Consider the following 23,955-nt stretch of genomic DNA (forward strand, 5'->3'; position numbering starts at 1 on the left):
TTTAGACAGCGCTTTAAAGCGCTGTCTAAGGCTAAAAAAAGCGCTGTCTAAGGTCTTGTTTGTTGTAGTGAATACACCATTGATTGATCTGGATAATTCAGTAAAATCACCGTTCTCTATTTCATTTATTACATTTTTTTAATCCGTGTAAAATTGTCAACTATTACAATTTTTTAGGACAGAAAGAAGATACATCAATTATTCAATGAAATCTAAAAGTTAAAATTTATATATAAAAAATGGAGGGAGTATTTTCAATGGATAACAATTTATTTAAGAGTATGTTAGTAATTTTGTTATCTCTTTTATATGAAAAAAAAAACTAATATATTTAATTATTATTTTTAATAAACATAAAAATTATTATTTTTAATTTATAATTAAGGCCGGAGTAGTAGATTGAATTAATCAGGTATCCTTGAATTAGTGTATTTTCTGCATGAATATGTTTCGTGCTAAATGAGATGATCAAATTGAATAATTTTGAAGAAGAAAATTGACGGGAAGATAAATTATTATTTTGATTAATAATGTCAAAAAAATGAAAATTTTATGTAAATAAAGTAGTTAATGCTGGCCTCTCAAAATAGGTAATGTAATGAAAATGATAAAAATCTGGCCTCTCAAAATAATAGGACTTAGTTCATGCTGGCCATGCAAGTGGTTAGCTGAATAGAGCTCATTTTTCTTTTTCAATGTTTCGCTTTGTTTGACTATCTATGGGGTTTGGTTGTGCATACATTTTATGAATTTTCCACTCTAAAGCAAATATAAATAGTAAGTAAACAAGAATACAACAAAAGCATATTATATAATCAAATACGTGAAATTAAATATATTATTTCACTTATTGAAAGATAAAAAATATGAAAGACAATTGCCAAGATTCTCATCATAGATAATTTGCGTCTCCATTTTCTGCTGCATTTGGAGTAGAAAGTGGAACATCAAGCTTTCGTTGCGAACTCATACCAGCATGACCTAAAATGATTGAGAAAAATACAAGAAAAAAACATATGTTGATTTATGATTAAAATTTTATCATAAATAAGATATGAAATTGTAAAATATACAAATAATATGTCAATCACAAACAAACATCCATTCTCAAATTCATCCTATCAATCATTATCATATCATATACAATGTCTATCTTTCAATGCATGCAAAAATAAAATGGTCAATCTATAATGTCTCCATCGATCTTAAAATAAGAGTTTTTTCAACAAATGAAATGTTATGGAGAATAATATCTGAAACATATTTTTTGAGACTGAACTCTAAGATACTATGAGAAATACCAATTCCTGATTCACCAAACTCACTATCATGATTTTGATTAATTAGAATTTCAGACATATGAGAAGGAATGCCAAAATTTCTCTTCTCCTCCAACTCCTTCTTCTAAACCACTACTGATTGTTCAATGTTGGGAGGACCTCTAGTTTGACCATCAAACTTCCCTTTAGTGACAACTTCTTGCACGAATCTCTTAAATCTCATAAGTGATAATTCTTCTTCAATCATGAGTTTTGCTAACCCCTTGATATCATCTTTAGATATGATGTCCTTCATGCTCTTAACCTTGGATTAGGGCTGACAAATCCACATATAACAGTTGTGTTTGAATCTTGAGTCCTTCATTAACACAACTTGATCCTTGCTAGAGACAATAAATTCTAACTTGTTGTAGCAGTTAATCCTTCTACTAGCAACACATCATCAAGACATGGTAAATCTGAACTCACACGCTTGCCCATCCCCTTTATTCTTCCTCTAGTTCCATCACCAAATGTGACATACATATTAGAATAAGGCTTTAACTCCAATATAGCTCCTTTCACCAGTCATATGTTGTGAATAACCACTATCAAAATGACAATCATTTATAGAAGAAACTCTAAGAGGAACATGAGCTAAGAGACATTTGACAGGTTCCTTGAGTTTCGACACTTTCTTAGCTTAAGCTTTCTACGCTTTCTTTTCTTGGACTTTGGATGACTATAATACTGAGGAGATCCATAAAGATTATAGCAAAAAAGTCTTATATGACCACATCTACCACTATGGTGACATCTCTTTGTAGAGTTCTTAATACCCCTGTGTTGAGGGTACACATGTCGAGCACGATGCTGAGACATGTGGTCCAACATTTAAAACCAAATCTTCTTAGTGGGGAATTTGACCTTTTTGTTCATGGAACTATAGTCAAACTCAATAGTCTTCTTCTCCCCAATCTCTAATATCTCATCTAACATATCAGAATCATTGTTCAATATACAAATATATTTTGTCAAGTTGTCAAGTTGGATTTTAACAATGTGACTTCTTCTTCCAGTCCTGCAATGGTTGAACCAAACTTATCTTTTTCTAGGAGTAGAGCACTTATGATCTTCTTTTGCTTCTCTTCTCTCAATCAATATTCCTTCCATTCAGTGAGAAACCCTTTATAAGTTTCAGTAAGATCTTCTGCTGACATCTCTTCATCACTAGACTCACTGCAAGAGTCATATTTCTCAGTAAAATCCATCACTTCATTAGTTGTTTCATCATTAGACTCCGACCGAGTGGTTGCCAATTCTTTTTTTGTTTCTTTAGAAAAATGGGGCATTCAGGCATAATGTGGCTAAATCCTTCACATTCATAACACTTAGCTCTTTTTTCTTTGTTATCTTTGAAAACATCTTTACTCTTGTTCAGTGGACTAATGTCTGACCTCTTGCATGAGACATTTATCCTCCATTTTTTTTCAACTTTTTCAAATCATCATTGAATTTTCTTCCAACAAGGGCTATAACCTCTGAAAAGCTTTCTCCACATTGATCTTCATTCTCTTAAGTGTTGGATACAAAAGCTATGCTTTTGTTCTTATTTTCAGATCTCAAAGGTTTGATGGGAACTAATGAGTTCATAAACTTTTACACTGCTTAGGTTCTGAGCTTCTTCAAAAGTAGTTATTTTCATATCAAACCTTTTATGCAATGATCTGAGAATTTTCATGACAAATTTTTATTCAAACATATTTTCACCTAAGGTTAACAAGGTGTTGACAATATCACACAATCTGACGTGGAACTCACAAATAGAGTCTTTTTCATTCATTCCCAGATTCTCAAACTTGGTGGTAACAAGCTGCAACCTTGACATACAAATTTTGGATGTGCCTTCATGAGCATTTTTTATAATATTTCAAGCTTCTTTAGCTTCTGAACATGCGTTGATCAACCTAAACATGTTTTTGTCCACACCATTAAAAATAACTTTCAAAATCTTAGAGTTTTTAAGAGTTTCCTCATCTTCAACATCAGTCCAACCTCCTTCTGATTTCAGACTGGTTGTGCCATTTTCAACAGTAACTATTAGATGTTTCCATCCTTTTAACATGCCTTTCCGTGCTTTGCTTCCTAAGGATTTAAGAAAATCAACCATCATCACCTTCCAATAATCATAATTTATGCCATACAAAATAGGTGATTTGTTAACTGATCTTCCATCTTCCATTGTCTCCATTTGAGCACAACTTATCTTCCCTGGAGCTCACTCAATAGGCTAGGGTGCCTGCTCTGATGTCAATTGAAATTCTATTCCTCATAGGACAAATGTCGAACACGATGCTCCGACACCAGGTTCGACAAGATACTTCAGAACCACTACAATAAAACTTTCTAGATGATGAAGCAGAAAAATAATAATCAACACAATCAATTGTTTATCCAGTTCAGTGAAATTACACCTACGTCAAAACACTTATTAGTTTTATTACAATTAGTCTTACAAATAATAACAAACCCTATGTTGTCCAATGCCTCTTCCTAACACAACCCGCTGACTTTCTGCTTAGAGTCTCCCCCTAAACATGAAAACCTACACACTTTCTTCTTTGTCACAAAACCAATGATAGGGGAAAACAACCATTATACCCCAATGATCAAGTTCAATCTAAACAAGATGAAATAATATTGGTTTGAGCTCCTTATATATCAAAATAACTCTGGAATTTTTCCTTGTAGATATGCAGTTATTTTCGTCCAAAATCTTTGCACAATCTATTAGATATTTAATTTGCTCCTTGAATATCTCCAACAAAAAGATATAGATTTAGTTTGTTATAAATTCAAATCTATATAGTTTGTAGCATCCCATTAGAAATTCAAATCTATTTTTTTTCAATATGGTGTAATCGATTACAACTCCGCAGCTGATTACAGTGAATTACTCTTTTTCACATAGTTGCTTTAATAGATTATACAAGTTGTACCATAAACCAGGTAGAAGGGTAGTGAGGAGTTTAGTGGTTTAGACCATAAATTTATTGAGATTAATATCTCATTATATTTTGCTTTTATATTTTTCTAATAAGTGCTCGAGTTAAATTCATGGATGAAGATCCTGTGGATGATATTTCTGTTATGTTGATTGTATTTGGAATTTGATGTATTCGAAAATTTTCATTTAATTATCTTAGGCTTAAATGTATCTATGTATCTCGTACCAAAATTTTAATGCTATAAATTATTATTATAAACGTGTAACTCAGAATATTACATTCTATGTCTTAACTTGATTTCATTTATATGAATATATTTAGATACATTATGATTTGTCCATAATTTTACAATGTGTTTCCAAGGAACATTCAAATTGAAAATATTATTAAATTTCACTTTCATGCACTCCTCTGAAACCACTTTTATGAATTGGTTTTTTATTTATTTGAAAGCAGCACCCTTGTATCACAACCTATGTTATTTGGTCTTAAATTTGGTTAGACAGAATGGATATAAAGATTTTGGTTACTTTTCAACTGTTATATAGTGATTTGTGAAGACCTACATTAATCACATCTGTTTTCTACATTTGGACAGGCTCACTGCCCTAACCATTAATCCAAGCAGCTTCTGCATTTCTTTCCTTTTACACAGCTCTTCTATATGTCACGCATGTTATTTAAGATAACTTCCGTCAATAAAGGATACAAAAAATAGTTTAACTCCTCTTAGAGGAAAAGGTCAAAATCAATAAATGGATAGGATGAATAACGCTGTATATCAGTATATGTCCAAATATTACAACTTGTTTCCAAATACTACAGAGACCATTTCAGATTTCGTTTCACAAGACACTCAAGTTCTTATACAAATAAATATCCTTGGTACAGAAATTCCAGAAGAAAAATCAATTTTATTCAAAACAAACAAAAGATCTTTCACAAGAACTATTTTTAAGCTACTACTCTTGAAACAATGGTGCAAAAAGTTGCTAAATACCAACTTTGATTATACATTCAAAAGAATAAAACACAGGACACTAACGTGTTCCTAAAATCTAACTGTCACTTGAGCAACACATTCACTTTAATTGAGGAATCTGTTAAGATGAAATCCTTTTCATTATCAGTCTTAAGATGATCAAAACAATTTAATCTTACTCTGACGTGTACCAGTTTTGTGAAAATAAGATCTCTTAAATCTCCTTTAGATTGCAATAGAAATGTATTCCATGAATCTCTCTCTCTTTTACCAGATCTCTTAGAGCTCAAAAAATCAAGAATCCTTGCTGCATATTTCTCTTGGTTACCACCATTTGAGTTTGGAATTTTTCTAAGTTTACAATACAGTACAGCAAAAATAACAACCTGCATCAAATTAACAATATGGTATTTAGTATCAACACTCTTTATACCTAAAGAACAAAACAAAGACCATCATCGAGAGCACACCTCGCTTGTTCCGGGGCTAGTGAGGACAGTACTAGTAATGCAAATTTTCCCATCTTCTTCCACAACGATATTTTCAGCCGGGTTATTATCATCTTCAGTCATTTCAGGTTTGGGTTTTAGAGTTGCAAGATAGTCCAAGTCTGCGTACCACTGTTGTGCAACCCCAACCTGCACCAAGTTTGGGAGTGAGTGAAAACGAATAACCAGACTAAATGAAAGAAAGTTTCCATTTGCAAAAGGACCTTCTCTATGGATTGTGGATCATCCATTCCAGAGATTTCAGTAGCTGAACCTCTTGCTTGGCGCCATATACAGGATTCTTGTAATGGCTCTACAAGCTCAAACTCCGGAGGAACATCCACACTCAACTGTATGTCAATCTTGCCTGTAACAAATGACACGGAAGTTCTAGTTCAAAACAAATACTACTTCAGAAGTAATAGTTCGCAATTAAGTGCACTGTTGTTGATGATTAAGTAGAAAACAGAGAATCTAAAAGATTTCAGGACAGTGCATGCAGCCGATAGTCCTCGATATATAAACAAGTCCAGTGAGACATACCCACGCAAAGCATTTCCAGAATGTTTAAACTAAAAAATACCCAATTTTAGAATGTAATAAACTGACCTGGTAGCAAATCAAAATGTTCCAGATGATCAATTGCGGTATCTGAAAGTCCATTTCCACTGTAATGTGATTGAAAAGTTAGTATGTTTCTTAGGAAACATATTCAACATATAATGTATACAAACAAAAATGAAGAGTTTGGGAATAAAAGAACCCACAAACTTACCCTGCATAAAACATTTCCGGAGGGGAATTCAACCAATAAGGAAATCCAAGTAACCCTAAATTAGATAACTGGAAGTCCAAAGAGACCCCGGATTCAATATCGATCTTCAGAATCCTCTGTCGAACTAGTGAGACAAAAAAGTATGAGAGAATAATTTCTAAAATTGAATCTACACAAGAAAACATTGAAGCACGGAGAAAAGGATTACCCTTATCACAAATGAACATGTGATTCTGCAAGGCTGTCGACGAAGATAAAAGAACAGAATGTGGGAGGCCATCAAGCACACACACATTATTAGTTTTCTGTTGAAACTGGTCAGAGGGAATTTTATCTAAGATGGATAAATTTTGTCTGATCAGCTGACCGCATTTCTCAACAATATTAGGAGAACCTGCTTTTAAATAATAAATGTGAGAAATTTCATTAGCTATAGCCGGATACAAGATATTTTTTATGTGATCATTCAACTAATACAAATCAAACCTTCAAAAACTCCGTCTACTTTTCCTGAACCTAAATCCATGGTCCATAAAGTTTGAAACCTGGAATTACAGATGATATGTATCAAAGGGACAGATGATTGCAACTTGAACCATGTACATTGAGAAATATGATCTATACCAAGTAGGGGAAGGAGGATGAGGCGTAAATATGTACCAAAAAATGTTAAAAGCACTGAATCACTCACCGGCGGTCTATAATATAGAGAGTGTCGTCATCTGATTTCAATAGATGCCATGGGAAATATAATGATTTAGAATCAAATACTTCAGGTTTTTCCTCATCATTGGTCTCCACACTGCTTTCTAGACCAAGCTTACTCATGATCCTGTTCCATATGCCTCCTTTTTTAACTGTGCTTGTCGGATAAAGAGTTTGCACTAAACGTGCTTTCATGTCTGCCCTCCTAATAGCATGGTTCTTATAAAAAGCAAGAGAATAAAATCCATGATAAGGGAGAAATCTATCAAGAAACAAAGAAAGGTGTATAAATTTTCTAAATAAATCCAGAAAATAAAAGAGGAATCTCAAATCAAATAAAAGTAGTGTCCATTATGGCCCACACACTCCTTTGTAAAATCTAGTAAAAACTACAAGTTCAAAGTCCTTCCCCTGGTTTCTATCAACTTGTATTAGAGCTCCTTCGTATAGAGAGTGTTGATTACGAAGTAAAAAATGGATCTTTAGGATTCTGATTGTACAGCTATTAGTAGGTAATAATTTGGATTAAAGTTTTGGTTTTATTTCCTGCTTTAGGATAGGATAGCATTTATAGTGAATTAATTTTCAGCATTATTTGATTGTATAAAATTAAATTCCCTATCCTATATATACTCATGTAATCAGTTTTATGATATAAAGTGAATAAAACAATCACTTTTCCGCATGGTATCAGAATTAGATCTGAACCTCCCCTAATCACTTTCATCGACCCAGCCATGGAAGAAGAGAAAACAGAAGGCACATCCACAGAGATTGATACAAATTTTGCCAGCTTAATAGATGGGGCTGCACTTCTCGTCACTAGTCACAAGTTGAATGGGCCAAAACTACCTTCAATTGGAGAGGCAGCAATCAGATACCTATGAAGAGGTGGAATGGAATTGTCCTTTCAGCAAAGAAGAAATGGACACACTGCAGAAAATGCTCCACCAAACTATTCTTACTGCAGGAAAAAGTGGTACAACTACCGTAACACGAAAAGGTAATTTTTTACATGCTTTACACACTAGTAAAGCAAAACCAAAATCATGGATCACAGATTTAGGAGCCTCAGATCACATGATGGGAGATATTAACAATATTTAACAAGTATTCTCCCAAGCCACAAATATAAAAAATTATATTCACCTATCTCATAAATAAGATGCCTTCCCGTATCCTCAACTTTGGCACACCTTAATCCACTCTACAACCCTTTTTCCCAACCTCCAAAATTATCAACTCAATTCCATTTAAAATATTTGGGTGTTCAGCCTTTGTTCACAATCTCAACCCTCTCATCGCAGCAAACTTGACCCAAAATCCATCAAATGTGTTTTTCTTGGCTACTCACCTAAGGATATAAGTGTTACTCTCCAACAACAAGAAAATTTTACCACACTATGAATGTTACCTTCTTTGAAAAACAACCATTTTACTTCAAAGTTGGAACTCAGAGGGAGAACACCTTATTCCTGAACAGAACAGCAGAATTCCAATTTTCAGACCAGAAAATTCTACATCAGCACAACCAAAAAATTCTGCACCAGTCGAACCAGACAATTTCACACTAACTGAACCACAAAACCATCCCAGCCTGTCACTGAAGCTGCACATGTCGTCAGTACTGCACAAGAAGCTGGCTGTAAAGTTTACACTAGGAGGAAGAAAAACGAACAGATGGTAGAGTCAAACACTACTTCGATGCAAAACCATGAATGACTCTAGAAAATGGAATCTCCTCCGGTAAAATTGCTTCTAACTCTGAACTTGTTCATACGAGTTTAAAAACAATGATGTTGTTCCTATTGCATTAAGAAAAGGGAAGAGAACTTGCACTTAACATCCCATTGAAAGATTTGTGTTAAATGGAAAATTATCACAAAAATACAGGGCATTTGTAGCAGCACTTGACAACACAAATATTCCAAAAAATATTCAAGAAGCACTTCAACAGTCCGAGTGGGCAGCAACTGTAACAGAAGAGGTTAAAGCATTGGTTAAAAATAACACTTGGGAAATTACCCCTTTACCAGAAGGGAAGAAACAAGTTGGATGTAAGTGGATATTCTCAACCAAATACAATGCTGATGGGAGCATAAACCGATATAAGGCTCGATTGGTGGCAAAGGGTTTCACCCAATCATATGGCATAGACTATGAAGAGACATTCGCTCCAGTGGCCAAACTTAACTCAGTACGAGTCATATTATCAGTAGCTGCAAACTTGGATTGGCCACTACATCAACTAGACATTAAAAATGCCTTCTTAAATGGTGAGTTTGAAAAAGAAGTATAAATGCAAATTCCCCTGCGACTTAAATCATCCAGCATCTTAAACAAGGTGTACAAGCTTCAAAAATCCTTGTATGGTCTCAAGCAATCCCCTAAAGCATGGTTTGAAAGACTAACTCGAGTTGTCAAAAAAGATGGATTCATACAAGGCCAATCAGATCACACTATGTTTGTCAAACACTCATTGGAAGGGAAGGTAACTTTATTCATTGTGTATGTTGATGATATTGTTATCACAGGTGATCATGAGCAAATTAAACACTTAAAAGAACTCTTGGCTAGAGTGTTTGAAGGGAAAGACTTAGGACAACTTAAGTATTTCTTAGGTATGGAACTAGCTCGTACAAAGGAGGGAATATATGTGTCTTAAAGGAAATACACCCTAGACTTACTCCAAGAAACTTGAATGCTTGGGTCTAAGGCTGCCAACACTCCTATGGAATCGGTAAGCAGATGCAGCTCCGAAGAAAGTCCTCAAGCTAACAGAGATACATACGAAAGTTTAGTCGAGAAATTAATCTACTTAACTCATACTTGGTCTTATATTGGATTTGCCGTGAGCATGGCAAGTTGCTACATGACAAGTTCTACTGAAGCTCACATGAAAGTTGTGAACAAGATTCTACAATACCTTAAGGATACACCAGGTAGAGATCTTCATTCTAGGAAAAATTCAAATAGGGATGTTGAAGTATACACCGACTCAGATTGGGCTGGTTGTATATCAGACAGAAAGTCAACTACTGCCTATTGCTCTTTTGTGTGGGGAAACATGGTTACTTGGAGAAGCAAGAAACAGTCTGTGGTAGCTAGAAGTATTGCAGAAGCTGAATTCATGACCATGGCACAAGGCATTTGTGAAGGAATCTGACCGAAGAAGATACCGGATGAAATTGGACTTCAAACCAATTGCACCATAAGGTTATATTGTGACAACAAAGTTGCCATCAGCATTGCAAAGAACCAAGTTCACCATGATAGAACAAAACACGTGGAAATTGACCAACATTTCATAAAGGAGAAGATTGACAATGGTACTATAAGTATTGATCATGTATCATTGTGCAATCAAACAGCAGACATCCTAACTAAAGCTCCCCCAAGAAATACATATGAAAATATCATATTCAATCTAGGCATGATAGATACAGCTATTAGTAGGTAATAATTAAGATTAAAGTTTTGGTTTCATTTCCTTCTTTAGGATAGGATAGCATGAATTAATTTTAGCATTATTTGATTGTACAAAATTAAATTTCATGTCCTATATATAAATACTTCTTATGTAATCAGTTTTATGATATCAAGTGAATAAAACAATCACTTTTCCGCAGAGAGCATTACATGGTTTGATTGAGAACAGTACACTGAGTGACTGAGAAAAGATTGCAAAGATTGAGGCCATTGAAGGAAAAGGCAGCAGAGTGACGGTTATGGAAGCTTGCTATTGTTAGGACTAAATAGACTATGGTGCAAGAAATCTTGAGAAAGATTCATAAGCTGCAGAGGGCATCTTCAGGAGTAAGGCGCAGTGTTGCAATCAAATGTAATGAGTATACTTATGATCAGAAACAAGCAAGGACTGGTGGAGAAGACCGAGAAGCCAACCATTGCTGATTCAGAACACATATAAGATGTAGCTGGAAATGTGGCAAGAAGAAACAGTGTGAATACAAGGAACAGTTTGAGATATAAGCAACAGACCTGCATATAACAGAGCACGGATATCTCAATGGAATCTTTTTGAATGGTCTCAAAGTGGTGCTGAGGATGTGCTGAAGATGGAACTGATACTTTACGTTGCTGAGCAACTATGCCAATGAGCTGAAAGTGACAAAATGCTGATAATGAGCTTGTTGCACGAGAAAGGTTGAGGGCTTTTATTGGAACCATAGGAGATGCATGATTGCTGGTTATTTGGAATACTCTGTTAAGCTTGAGTTACTATTGAAGATAAGAGTACAAAGTTTATTCTTTGATCCTAATGGAACTTACATGATGGTGATGGCTGCTTGCCAAGAGAACATTGAAGAAGTTGAAGTGAAGTTGAAGCCCTTTGATAGTGGAACCCTGGTGGAGTTCTGTTTACAACTACAAATTGTTCATCTTGTGGACAAGGTGAATGTTTAGATGGGGAGTATTGGTATCGAATGAGTATGACTTGCATGTGTGGGTGAGGACTTATTGTGAATTCCAAAGAGTCTAGACATTAATTACAGAAAACAAAAGGGGAAGAGGGGGGTGTGGGGAAGGGGAGAGGGGGAGGCAGAGGCCGGAAGCGGAATATGAAGGGGGTGAGGTAGGGAAAGAGAGGATTTGGGTTAGGAGTTAGGTGGCGTGCTACTTGGACTAAAAAATGAGATCGCATACGTGGACTTCTGTCAGGCACTACATCACTTAATTGAGGAATTCTAACAGCAGGGACGAAAATAGACAACTTACAAGGACCAAAACAACACAGTAGATGAATTATAAGGACTAAAACATAAAAACTCATTTAAGCTTTAGATTAAGTACAACTTTTTCTGTTTCCTTTTTGTTCACATTACAAAGTTGTTATTAGCCTTTGCTGCCCGCTCTTTCATGTACTTTTTTAGATTCATGAACTCATCTTCCGTCATAAATTGAGAAGTCAAACATTATCATTAAAATAGCATGTCTCAAAATATTCAGAAAAAGAGAAGAGATATGGAGAACTATTCAAAAAATAAGATTGCAATGCATTCATATATGCAAATTATAATCAAATAGATTAAACTGTATGTTTGATGATAATTATTGTATAAATCCAAATGCATACCTCTGAATCCAAAAAATATAAGCAATCCTCACTAGCATTGTAATATGAACCAGCCGGACGTCTTAATTTAGCAGATTCAAAATCACCATCCTCAAATCCTGGGGTAGAGCCAATCTGAAGAAGAGACACGAAAGTATAAATGTAACGTGTTAGTTTCATTATTTTATTTAGATACCAACAATTAAAAAAGAAAAAGGTTCATGTCTTTTATCATATTAAATAATCAAATGCATATAAGGTAAAAAATGTCCAACAGCGAATTGTAAAAGAAAGGACACTTCAAAATATGTCTTCAATTAAATGTTAGTAAACAAAAGGCCAGCAGCAAAGCAGTTAAACAGAATGAAACAAAAACATTACAAAATGGTTACTTCCGATATAGGGGGAACACACTTATAAGCAAGGTAATTAAAATCGGACAGGACATTGAGCTAAGGGACACCAAAGGAGTTTTAAGCTAGAGATCCAAGGTCGGAGCGTTGGAAACTAAAATAACCCCTAACTGACAGAGCTAATTGGAGAAGATGAAGGGCTCGATGCAACACCATCTAGTGTGGAGCACGAAGTTGGGATAGGAATACATACTTCCTTGCTCCTTTAATCAAACACATAGCCAAAGGGATGTGAATGCAAGACGATTGGCTTCTAAGGTGAGCTAAGGGATGCCTTAGAAGTTTTAAGCTAAAGGTCCAAGGTTGGAATACTGGAAACTAAAATAACCATTACTGACTAACATTTGCCAATAAAACAAATGCAAGACAATAGGCTTCTAAACAAGACTGAGACCCGGTAGAAAGCTATAACCTGTGTTGGTTTTGGTGGATAGTGAAAGCTTCTTAAAACTGGATTATTCAATTACTGACAGCGGTGCATCTCACCGTGTGACAAATAATGCCCAAAACATTCATAACATGAACTCCATTGAAGAGACTGATCATATTTTTGTTGGCAATAACCATCGTTTGTCCACAAATGCCTAAGGCTCTACAAAAAAAGTCTCCCTAATCAATCTCAATAGAAAACTTTTCAAAAACAATCATCCTCATGTTCCTTCTATTACCGAAAAGTTAGCATTAGTAAATTGGTTAGAGATGATTGTGTATAATTTGAGTTTCATCCTATCTCTTGCTTTGTGAAGTCTTGGGGCCAAATATGAACTATTTCTGTGAGGATGTATTTGACCTGATGTCTTAACAGATTCTCCAATACAATATTAGAATTCTTCAAAGATGAAAGAAAGAATGATAAATATTATGCCATGAAACAGAAAGTTGCTTTTCATTTCATATAGATTGAATAATGACTGTTAATAACATTTTCCTTTCTACCCAACCTGTACAAGTTTAACTAACTTAACAAGAATTAGTTAAGCCTTCAAATTTTATGTTATTTTTACAATAACTATAATCTATCATTATAAAGAATCGGAAATAATTAATTAGTATACTTACACAGTCGATAATCTTCGCATCGCCATCGCATACAATAATCCTATGATGATTGCAATCAGAAATGAAGAGGCGGTTAGCGCTTTCATCTGCAGAGACGCAGCCTGTAAAATAGGACAAATGATATAGAAATATCAAATTAGTTAAAAAAACCAGAGACATGAAGTATAAATTATTTCTCAGACATTATAATGATTATCTATTATATATCTTGCAATTTAATTTCTCAATGTCCTAACCCAAATGATATTTGATATCTAATAGACTACTAACTTGAATATCCACGTTAGGAAAGAATGAATGGTCCAGGCAAAAAAAATTGAACAGAATCAGAGATGATTAGAGGAAAACTAGGTGTTTAAAGTATTAAACAGTCTACACATACATATATTTATATCTATGTAGTCAATGCAAATTTCGGGTATCAGTATGACTGCTACGTTAGAGTTTGGGGAAACAATACAAGAAAGAGTACACAACAATTAAGACATATCCAATTATCCAAAGCATTCAAAATAAATACAAGTGATTCTTTTTATGGAAACACTATATCCAAGGTGAGGATGGCTGCCAAAAAAGTTACAAAAAGGACTTTCAAAAAGCCGCAAAATATGGGGAGGGGAGATCAGAGGAGAAGAAAGACAAGAAAGGAGGGCCCAATTTTGTCATCATTCAGGATTTTAGGGTGAAATGGCCAAAACGTCCACAAGAAAAAAAAACGGCTATAAGTTGAAGGAAAAAATGCGATTTAAGTTTGAAATAACCAAAAAAAAAATCAAAACTTTACAAGGAAAAACAATACAGAGAGAGTGGTTGAAATTACCAAACAAATTCAAAATTTTACAAGAAAACAATACAGAGAGAGTGGCAATGTGGTCTAGTATCTCATGACTGCTATTCAATCCACATCAATGGGTCAAATAGAGATAGACACTCGACATTCATATGTCTGCATTTCTATTTGGGGGTGGAACAAACAGATAAAAATTGTTAATTGACCTCTTAGTTACCTGGGTAAAATAGAAGTAAATTCTGTAGAGGTGAACAAATATACTGATCCTTAGTGATAATATCTTGCTTCCAAGATGTAGATCTCAAGACATTGAGCAACTTAGAATCATCACTTGGTTGCTTCTGTAACCCTTGAATAGCTACATGTGATGCCAAAGTCAAAACCAGTGTAAATCCATACAAAAAAAACATGAAAATCAGACGAGTGACACATTCTCTATACAATGTTGAAATGTGCCATTACCTTGATATAGAATTTCAAGACTGACGTCCTTCGCATAACAAGTCATTGGGCTCTTAAAATTTTCAAATAATATGTAGCATGCCCCATTCTTTATCTATTCATATCAAAAGAATTATTGTAAGTAAAACATAGGCAATAAAACCAAATATATGTTTGTAAACAGATAGACAGTTACTCAGTACAAGAAAGCTGTTAAGGACACAACCAACTGTCCAAGTAGAAACTTAAGTTATTTCAATTTTAAGCAAAAGGTTCAAAAATGCTTTTAAATCTAACATGCTCTTTAATAAGGAACTTTTTGACTTGGAGCATGAAACATTACACAAGGATCGAACTCGTTGCCAACTCATCATAGAGGCTCTAACGCCAGATACCAACTCTATTATAAATGATCGAGAGCATTGCTGGAAATATGATATAATAAATGTCAATGAATGGTCTACTTAGCTAAGATTCATTGTAAGATAGAATACAATAAATGAACTTTTGGAAATTGATTTAGCACTAATTATTCCTCTAATAAATTGTATCTAGAATTTGTTATACTTGTAATCTTGTTTTATATAAATTGGCATTATGCTAAGTGATCTAATCCCAGAAGCATATTCAGAATCATTTCATCTTATACTTCTCAAACATCTCAAAGTCGCCTTTGATAAATTTGGTCCAAGAACTTTGTGTAATAACTTCTCTTAACATATAGGTCACTCTTTTTTTGTGTAATGAAGTTGTATTCTCACTATCCTGCTATTGCAAAGGCATTTTATCAATCATCAATAATCAGTGATTTGGTCTTTTTTTTCCCTTTATTTTGTGCTTTGGCTTTTGTCATATATAGCAGGGGCGGGGAAATTTTAGCAAACTAAACAAAGAACATTCTTTATGGTAGATATATTAGTCTCTACATGCAAACACATTTATGCATTTCAAAAGATGCAAAAACAACTACTAGGCGGGATTGGAAACATGGATCAAATCAAAAGTCATATCTTTCAAAACCTTAACAATGAACTTTACCACACCTGAGGAAATGTCCCATGAGACAACAAAATAGGGAATGTGGCATTTTCTGTCAGCAGTAATTGTATTAGGTTCTCACGATCAGAAGAATTACTTAGCTTAAAGCCCATAACAGTGATATGAGGAAACCTGCAACCAAAATATTTTACTATCATTATGAAAAGTCCATCACTAATTGTATCATGTTTAGGAGGAATGGAAATAATAACCTTCATATACCTTTCCTGAATCGCCTTCAACTTTTGAAACATAATGCCACATTCGAAATTGCTTGCAGCAAGAACCAAAAAAGTTCCATGAATTCCATCAATACCAAAAAATTGTTTATTTTTAACAGATCTGTTTAACCAATAATGATGGGTGCCTGAAACTCCAAATAGAAAAGGAATATTTAATAGACGATGATGATGTATTGTTCAATTAATTAAATCCCAAATGCAGTAACCAATGTGTCTTATAATTGGACCCATGTTAAATGTAACACAAAAAATGTCGCATACAATTCAAAACAGAGAAGTGTAACTGAGCAAATAATTATCTCATTCAATTGAAAACGTGTTACCAATTACAAATTGTGAAAAATAGCGGTTTGTTCAAATTCTGCTACACTACATCCCTATAGCACCAATATTTGTACACTTTGTACTAAACTGCATATCATGGAACAATATCGGTGGTTCAGATTTTGCTATGCTATAGCTGCCATTTGACAACTCTATGAAAGAAGATTTAAAAAAATTGCAAGTTATTTCTATCACTTCACGAGAATAAATTCCTCACACAGAACCAACATTTCAAAGACAGCATCGTGACATGCTTGGGATTTAAAAATAAAGTAAAATAAAGTGAAGCTGTATTCAAGATCATATAACCAAAATCAAATAGATAAGAAAACAAATACCTTCAAGTTCATCCAAAGAAGATTTTATGAAAGACAAAAGATCAACTTCAGGAGCATGTTCATGTGATAGATCAGCCAATGTTGAGAACCTGAATATGACTGTCAATCAGAAGTCAGGAAAACTAACACAGCAAGAAAATAATGAACAGCATGGATTATGACCTTATGTAACTTTTTCATCCTTATAATATCAGTGTTATCAAATATCCGCAATTTCGACACTATGGCGGATATACATGGTTTGGTTTTTGGGCTCACCGCAATGGTAAATATCAGCCGACATTGCGGGTTTTCCCGCCATAATCTGCTACAACGGTGCCACAAAGCGTCCAGTATGGTGGGATTTTGGATCTCCGCCATGGACAACGGAGTAAAATATATATTTTTTCAGATTAGTCCCTAAATAAATTCCTGTCATTGTTAATCCCTGAAACATAAAAAAACATGCTTTTCCTATGATTCATTTTGCTTGGAAAAGTTGTCCAACCACAGAAACTATGAAAGAACTAAACAATCACCACCACACCAAATAAATGAAAAAGCTGAAACTTCAAAAAGAAGCAATTACCTATGTTGATGAAACCCTCTCAGTAAAGTCCCATTAGCAATTGGTTGAGGAGAAAATGGCACTGAGCTTAAACCTTTTCCATATTGCTGATAACAACCACCTAGAAAAAAGAAAAAGAAATGAAAATTGGTTGAGGAAATTGAATCAAATTAAACATTGTCCAAGTTGCGAAAAAATAAGTAGAATATATAAAAAGCCGTCATTTCATCAAACAGCATTGTGGCATTCTCAGTGTTGCCCGTTTCAAGACAGGCCTTGATCATGATGTTACATGACATGATATTCCTCCTCGGCATTTGATCAAACAGTTTAACAGCAGCATAAAAGATGAGTAGAATATCTAAAAAAACGTAAGAGTGAGTGGTTTGAAGCATTGAGAATAGACCTGAGTAGTAGAGAAGTGGTTGTAGAAACCACCTTGAAATTTCTTTAACACGACGATACCTCAGAGACAGAGCCAGAGCCATCTCTCTCTCTCTCTCTCTCTCTCTCTGTGTCAACGGCTGTGTGGAATTTTTTGAGGTTTTTTTGGTGGCTGTGGCTTGCAAGATGTGGGTGGGTTTGCATTTAAATTCGACCCGACCCAAAATGTCCCGACCCGACCCATTAATTTGTGATATGTAACATAAAATTCCCATCAACTGCTATTTTTCTTGCGCGCGTGTATCACACACCCAAAGTAAGTTATCACTATCCCTCTTAATTTTTTTCCTCCGATTTTTACGATTCTTTTTTCTTGTAGTCAATAGGAGAAATTGAGTGTTATATTTCTCAACATTTGTTTATGCTAAATGCAAAATTCATAGGTAAATTTGAACTTTGAAGTTTGGAAATGAGACATGCATGAAAAGTGTTTGTGAAAATGTCTGTTTGAACTTTGAAGGACTTCATATTTACACCTTTGGTGTAGCATCTAATTCTAACCAAGAAGCTAACACTTGTTGTTTTTGTTGTTATCTTGTTAAGAATGGGTTCAAACAGCAAGCAGATTGATGAAAAACTACAAGTCAAGCCAGCACAAAATGTCTCATTCTGCCAAAGAAACAAGTCTGGGAATGGGAGTTTTGTGTCTAAATTAAGAGATCACTTTCATGAATTTATTCATGCATCTGTTGATGAACACAGGAGATGCTTGAGAAACACAATTCAAAAGGTATATATTTCTACTGTGACTCGGTGTTGTCAATCCCAGAAAATAACAGTTTGTTCAAATTTCCCTATACTACACTGCTATACATTACCTGCTATCTGACTATGACAGTATTTTGTACTAAAACGCCTATGTTCAAACAATAGCAATTTGTTCAAATTCCACTGGACTATAGTAATTTGTTCAAATAAGCCTCTGATGCTCACAAGTGACCTATTATATTTTGTTTGAAACAGATATTTAATGCATCAAAGGTTTTTGGCAAAAACGTTGAAAGCATAAACGAAGGTGAAAACTCAGTACAACTTCATTCATCTACAACAAAATAGAACGCTTGTCTGAATCATCAGTAGATTACAGGAGCATTGTGTAAGTTTATAAGATATACTAATACTTTGGAACACATGGTTTACTATATTGTCATTAATGCATACAAATACAATTGTTACTTTATACCACTTAATGTGTAACATTCAAGTGGTAATTTACAGTTGCGTGTTATTATCACGAAATTTGTATCTGACTGTCTGTAGTTCTTAGCATTGTAAACTTATTCCTCGCTAAATTTCTCATTCGATTGTAGAACTTCAGTCCTCTTGTCATAATAGAAAGTTGCAACAATGTTTGTCCGAGCTTTTTTATCTCTACTTACATAAAAAGAGGTGTGCTCTCGACTGATATGCATAGAGAAGTTATTTACAGACCGATAAGAAAAAGAGTTACATTACAAGATAAAAGTTACTGGTCAATGCTCCTAACTGTTAAATGCCTTTTCAGAAAAATGGCGTTCAATAAAGTTTCAAGCTCCTTAGCCTGCCCTTTAATTTGTAACAAAAAAGAACACAGTTAGGAAACAAACAGAAAATATTATCTAGTGATTTTGTTTTTACTTAATAAACTGTCGTCATGAAAAAGATTGGTAACTACTCACTGCTGATGTTTACTTTGCTACATCCAGTAAGCAGGCAGGGGAACTTTGCCTGACTCGATATTTTTGATGTCTTCTTGAAGTATCTCATATTGCTTCTTGATTTCCACTTCAGTTGTCCCTCCGACAAACATGGCTATATTGTACCAACGGTCAGAAGTTTCCTTGTCATATATTGCCAATGCATTTTCAAACAGTTTGTTCTTCTTGGTTGTCCATTGTAGACTTGAGTTAGGAGAAGAAAGCATGTTGGATGTTTTGGATGTCATTGCAACAAAAAATTGTAAGAGGACTTTAGATGGGAAGAAAGTGTTTGACTCTTTATAAACTCTTTTTTGGTCTTGTCTCTTTTTAATGCAAGATTTGAGTTTTTTTCAATATATATATTTTCAGTGTGGATAAGAGGTGAACCTTTGGCAAGTTGTAACTAAAATAGAAAGAATGATTGACTATAAGAAAGAAGTGAGTGAATGAATGAAGAAGCAATAGGTGGAAGACTGGGGGATCACAAGAAACTAGAAAGCTCATAAGGTCAATATTATATATAGTAAATACACTCGATTGAAGAGATGGTGAAATTAAAACTATATAAGGTAAGTTTCGGTTTTCAACAAAAGTACTACATGTTATAAATTATCCTTATAGTATAATAATATGATGATTGTACAGCTGTTACAATAGTTTTTAAGTCTCGATACTTTCTTATTTGTTTTAATGGTTGAGAGCATCTCCAATAGTTAACTTCATTCGAGGTTATTAATTTATTTTTTAAATGAGTCTTAGTGTGTTTACGATGTTTTTTAAACAATAACGAGTTTAGAAAGTCTATGAGTTTAATTCAAAAAAATTTCAAAGCAATTTGTGCAAATGATTTGTGTAACGTGTGAATTGAATGAAGTCGTGGCGTGAATGATAATGGCGTAGGAAAAAACTTTAAATGAAGTTAAGTTGAGATAAATGACAAGGTATAATGCAATAAATGATGACATTAAACAAAACAAAAGTAAAAATACATGATCCGTTTAAGGAAATAAAAGACTAATGAAAATACTAGACGCACGCACATACATATTTATCACTCACCTGTTTCGCTCTTTGACTTAGGTATTCTAGTGATATTCTTTTGGGGCAGCTCAATTGCTCCCGATCAACATATTTCTATCGTTGCTTCAGTACTTAAAACAGACAAGGTACCCACCTTCCTTCCATCTATCGATCCATACTTAACCACATCAGTCGGCTCCACCAGCTTCGCACATATCCTGACTATATGGTCGGTTTTATAATGTTTGCCATGTGTGATCCAAGACAGTACATTTGACCTGCCCCAAATCTCCAAGTGGGCATTCACCACAACATCACTAGGTTCACAGTTATTGGTTCTCAGAAAAAACTAAATAAAATTGTCAGCATGTTCCCTCACCCACTTGATATCTTTTATTTCTTCCTTAGTCAGAGCGTGAGGGGCATGGGGAACTCTGTACGATTCCCTTATTCGTCGTCATCTGATAAAAAGGATTCAAATGAATCGAATGAAGAAGCTCATTCAAATGAATAGTCAAATAGGGATATAACTTCTGGGCCCATGTGATCATGAGCAATGGGAGGAAGACGAGAATCAGGGGATACCCTCATTCCTACTATAGGTGAAATATCGCATTTAGAACCACTCATTAAGTGAACAGTAACATCACTCATCTTGGCTAGAAAATAGGAAAAGTTGAAACTAAAATCTTGAGTTGAAAAGGGTATCTCGTAAATACGAGGTTGAGGGAACGTAGTAACAGAGAAAGGCAAAGACTTTATCAGCGAACTACTAGCGCTCTGGTAAATGCTCTTAAGGATAAGGAGATGAAGTTGTTTATTAATAAAGAGAATATGAACGAACTTATGTGCCAAGGATTGCAAAAAGTTTTTCAACTCCTAACTCCTCATATTTATAGGCGAACACGGTTGAACGACCCATATTAGTGAAGGATAGAAGTTACGAGATCAACAACTATATTTCCTCTAGTAAAACACAAAATCGAGTTCACTCGAGTGCACTATAAGCCACACCATTCTCTAATTTGTCACATCAGCACATGCTGATAAGTATTTTCGTACCATTTTTACTAGTTATTTTACCTTAGTATTTTCCTGTTTTTTGTCTGATTTGCTTTCGTTTTTCATATTTTATGCCTTGGTAGTGTGTTTTTGTTATTTTCAAGTTTTAATAAGTATTTGAGTCGAAAGAGGAACAAAAACAAGTAAAGCGGTAGCAATGTTGTCCACATTTATCTATTTTTTATAAATTGTATCAAAACTCTCGTAATAGAAACGACTCAGATCGTACGAATGTGTCAGAGTAAGAACCACGACCATAATTTCTGTTTGTCTCCATTCTGATTTTAGTGATTTTCTGAAATTCTGGTATCATATATGAGATGTCGAAGGTAATGTCACAACACTAATATCTGAGTAATGCAAACAGAATAAAGATAGAGAATAGTAATGCAAAATACACAAGCAATTGTTAACCCAGTTCGGTCCAACTCACCTACATCTGGGGGCTACCAAGTCAGGAAGGAAATTCACTAAAATAGAATCAGTTCAAAGACTCTCCGTACACTTCAACAAGTTACAGTCTTTCTCACCTAATCTCTACCCGTGCAATTTCTACCTAAGCACTCTTAGATATGAGAACCCACTCACTTCCCTACAATCACACCTGTGATCTTAAACAACAATCCATTGAGAAAAGAAAACACTTTTCAATAACACGCTCTTGATATTACTTCACGGTTTCAATCAAGAAGACACACTCTTGATCTTGCTTCACGGCTTTGATCAAGAAGACACACACTTGATCTTGCTTCACAGCTTTGCTCAAGTAGACACACACTCTTGCTTAACAGCTTTAGAGTGACAAATTACAACCACAAATCAGTCCAATTCAATCATCAAAAGATGACTTGAATGGCTTACAAGTCTCACGACTAAACAGACACAAACCCTGACTCTCTTTCTATATTTCGCTCAATATTGGTTGTGTAGTAAAACAGGTTTTCTAAGTCCCTTTTTATAGAAGCTTTCAGCTGGGCTTGGACTTCTTGAAAACCCTAAATCTATTTTCCAATCAAATCTTTTTATAACAGCTGGTTAGATCTCCTTGGAAAATAAGTAAATCAGGTTGTAATCCATGATTGAATGCGCCAGCTAATCAGATCTTCAATCATACATAGATTGCCATTAATTGTGCAATCACAAAACACCAGACATTCATACTGAATATTTTGTGTACAGGATGTCATGACATCGGGTCTGACATCGTGGAAAAATCCTGCATAATTCAATAATTCCTTTTATAACTTCCAGCAGGTACATCCATATCAGATGCCATGACCTTGTGTATGACATTCTGAAACAATCCTGCATGAACATGTTCTTGAACTCCAGCAGGTACATAGGATATCTTATGTTAAGACATCACACATAACATCTTGTGAACACTCTTTGTTTTACCAAAATTGCTGCCAATACTAAGAATCAACATTTTCAATTAAGTTGTTTTTCTATAAGTGCTTTTTACTTTAGTTGTCTTTACAAAATTTCAATATTTGATCTCTCTAGATATATATCGATAGAACGGAGTTCGGTACTCAATCTATTGGTCTTTGTGGTTCGATAGTCTTTTACTATTTTGTATGGTCGTACACTTGCGATGAGTCACACGTGTCAAAAGAAGACAGTGAAACGTTTCAAGACACTATGAAATGCATGAAAAACACATCTATAAAGTTCATCCCACACATTTATTGATTTATTCAACATACCTCTAAAACAAACCATAGTCATTGCTTTCATAGTGAGGACAAATAAATTGAATTTTAGAATCCTATTGCTCTCATAATACTTAAAATTAAACAAAGTAAGGAGAGGGAAATAATTTCCATAAACACAATTATAGTAAGAGTAAGTAATTGAAAATACATAATAAAAATGACTTAGAATACTGAATTTAAAAATAAATAAAAAAATAGGATAGGATTACTTTTGAAATTAGAAGAGTATTTAAACTTAGAAGATGACGATTGTTTAAAAAAAAAACTAAATCCGTTGTTTTTAATATAAAGATGTAGGAACTATAATTTGTTAAAGTTGCATCCAATATAAATATAGGCAAAATGACCGTATTCACAAACAAATAGTAGCATGAAAATCATAAAATAAAAAAATAAAAAGCTTAAGGTTCACAAACAAATAGTAGCATGAAAATCATAAAATAAAAAAATAAAAAGCTTAAGGTTCACAAACAAATAGTAGCATGAAAATCATAAAATAAAAAAATAAAAAGCTTAAGGTTCACAAACAAATAGTAGCATGAAAATCAT

At 34.2% G+C, this 23,955-nt stretch overlaps 1 protein-coding gene and 1 long non-coding RNA gene across 10 annotated transcripts; one reads left to right on the plus strand and one right to left on the minus strand.

The window, feature by feature from the left end:
* Positions 1-5,015: 5,015 nt before the first annotated feature.
* On the minus strand, positions 5,016-18,054 carry LOC127120250 (uncharacterized). 5 transcript variants are annotated; one of them, XM_051050663.1, is made up of 18 exons: positions 17,890-18,054; positions 17,505-17,604; positions 17,195-17,363; positions 16,937-17,035; positions 16,255-16,399; positions 16,038-16,164; positions 15,016-15,109; positions 14,771-14,911; positions 13,764-13,864; positions 12,313-12,426; positions 7,204-7,436; positions 6,999-7,057; positions 6,721-6,906; positions 6,513-6,636; positions 6,347-6,405; positions 5,962-6,104; positions 5,720-5,887; positions 5,016-5,635 (listed from the first exon to the last, which is right to left on the minus strand). In XM_051050663.1, the coding sequence occupies exons 3-18, from the start codon at positions 17,235-17,237 to the stop codon at positions 5,333-5,335; spliced, it is 2,139 nt and encodes a 712-aa protein (XP_050906620.1). In that variant the 5' UTR covers positions 17,238-17,363; positions 17,505-17,604; positions 17,890-18,054; the 3' UTR covers positions 5,016-5,332. The 5 variants fall into 5 exon arrangements, with proteins under 5 accessions (XP_050906620.1, XP_050906619.1, XP_050906618.1 ...); XM_051050662.1 differs by having other exon boundaries at positions 16,255-16,405; XM_051050661.1 differs by lacking the exon at positions 17,195-17,363 and having other exon boundaries at positions 16,937-17,025; positions 17,890-18,048.
* LOC127120251 (uncharacterized) lies at positions 18,044-20,225 on the plus strand. 5 transcript variants are annotated; one of them, XR_007803163.1, is made up of 5 exons: positions 18,044-18,183; positions 18,471-18,657; positions 18,891-19,023; positions 19,613-19,865; positions 19,976-20,179. It is a non-coding gene; the product is annotated as an uncharacterized LOC127120251 (long non-coding RNA). The 5 variants fall into 5 exon arrangements; XR_007803164.1 differs by lacking the exon at positions 19,613-19,865 and having other exon boundaries at positions 18,049-18,183; positions 19,976-20,225; XR_007803162.1 differs by lacking the exon at positions 19,976-20,179 and having other exon boundaries at positions 18,049-18,183; positions 19,613-19,910.
* Positions 20,226-23,955: the final 3,730 nt, after the last annotated feature.

The sequence above is a fragment of the Lathyrus oleraceus genome, chromosome 2, assembly GCF_024323335.1.
Source record: "Lathyrus oleraceus cultivar Zhongwan6 chromosome 2, CAAS_Psat_ZW6_1.0, whole genome shotgun sequence".
In the NCBI taxonomy this organism is placed as follows: Eukaryota; Viridiplantae; Streptophyta; class Magnoliopsida; order Fabales; family Fabaceae; genus Lathyrus; species Lathyrus oleraceus.

Bases quoted from the DNA above. Each gene is read 5' to 3' on its own strand.
- LOC127120250 (XM_051050658.1), bottom strand. From the start codon at position 17,971: ATGGCTCTGGCTCTGTCTCTGAGGTATCGTCGTGTTAAAGAAATTTCA. The intron at 6,637-6,720 runs GTAATCCTTTTC...TTGTCTCACTAG, and splicing joins CATGTTCATTTGTGATAAGG to TTCGACAGAGGATTCTGAAG. The intron at 6,406-6,512 runs GTAAGTTTGTGG...ATCACATTACAG, and splicing joins CCGGAAATGTTTTATGCAGG to TGGAAATGGACTTTCAGATA.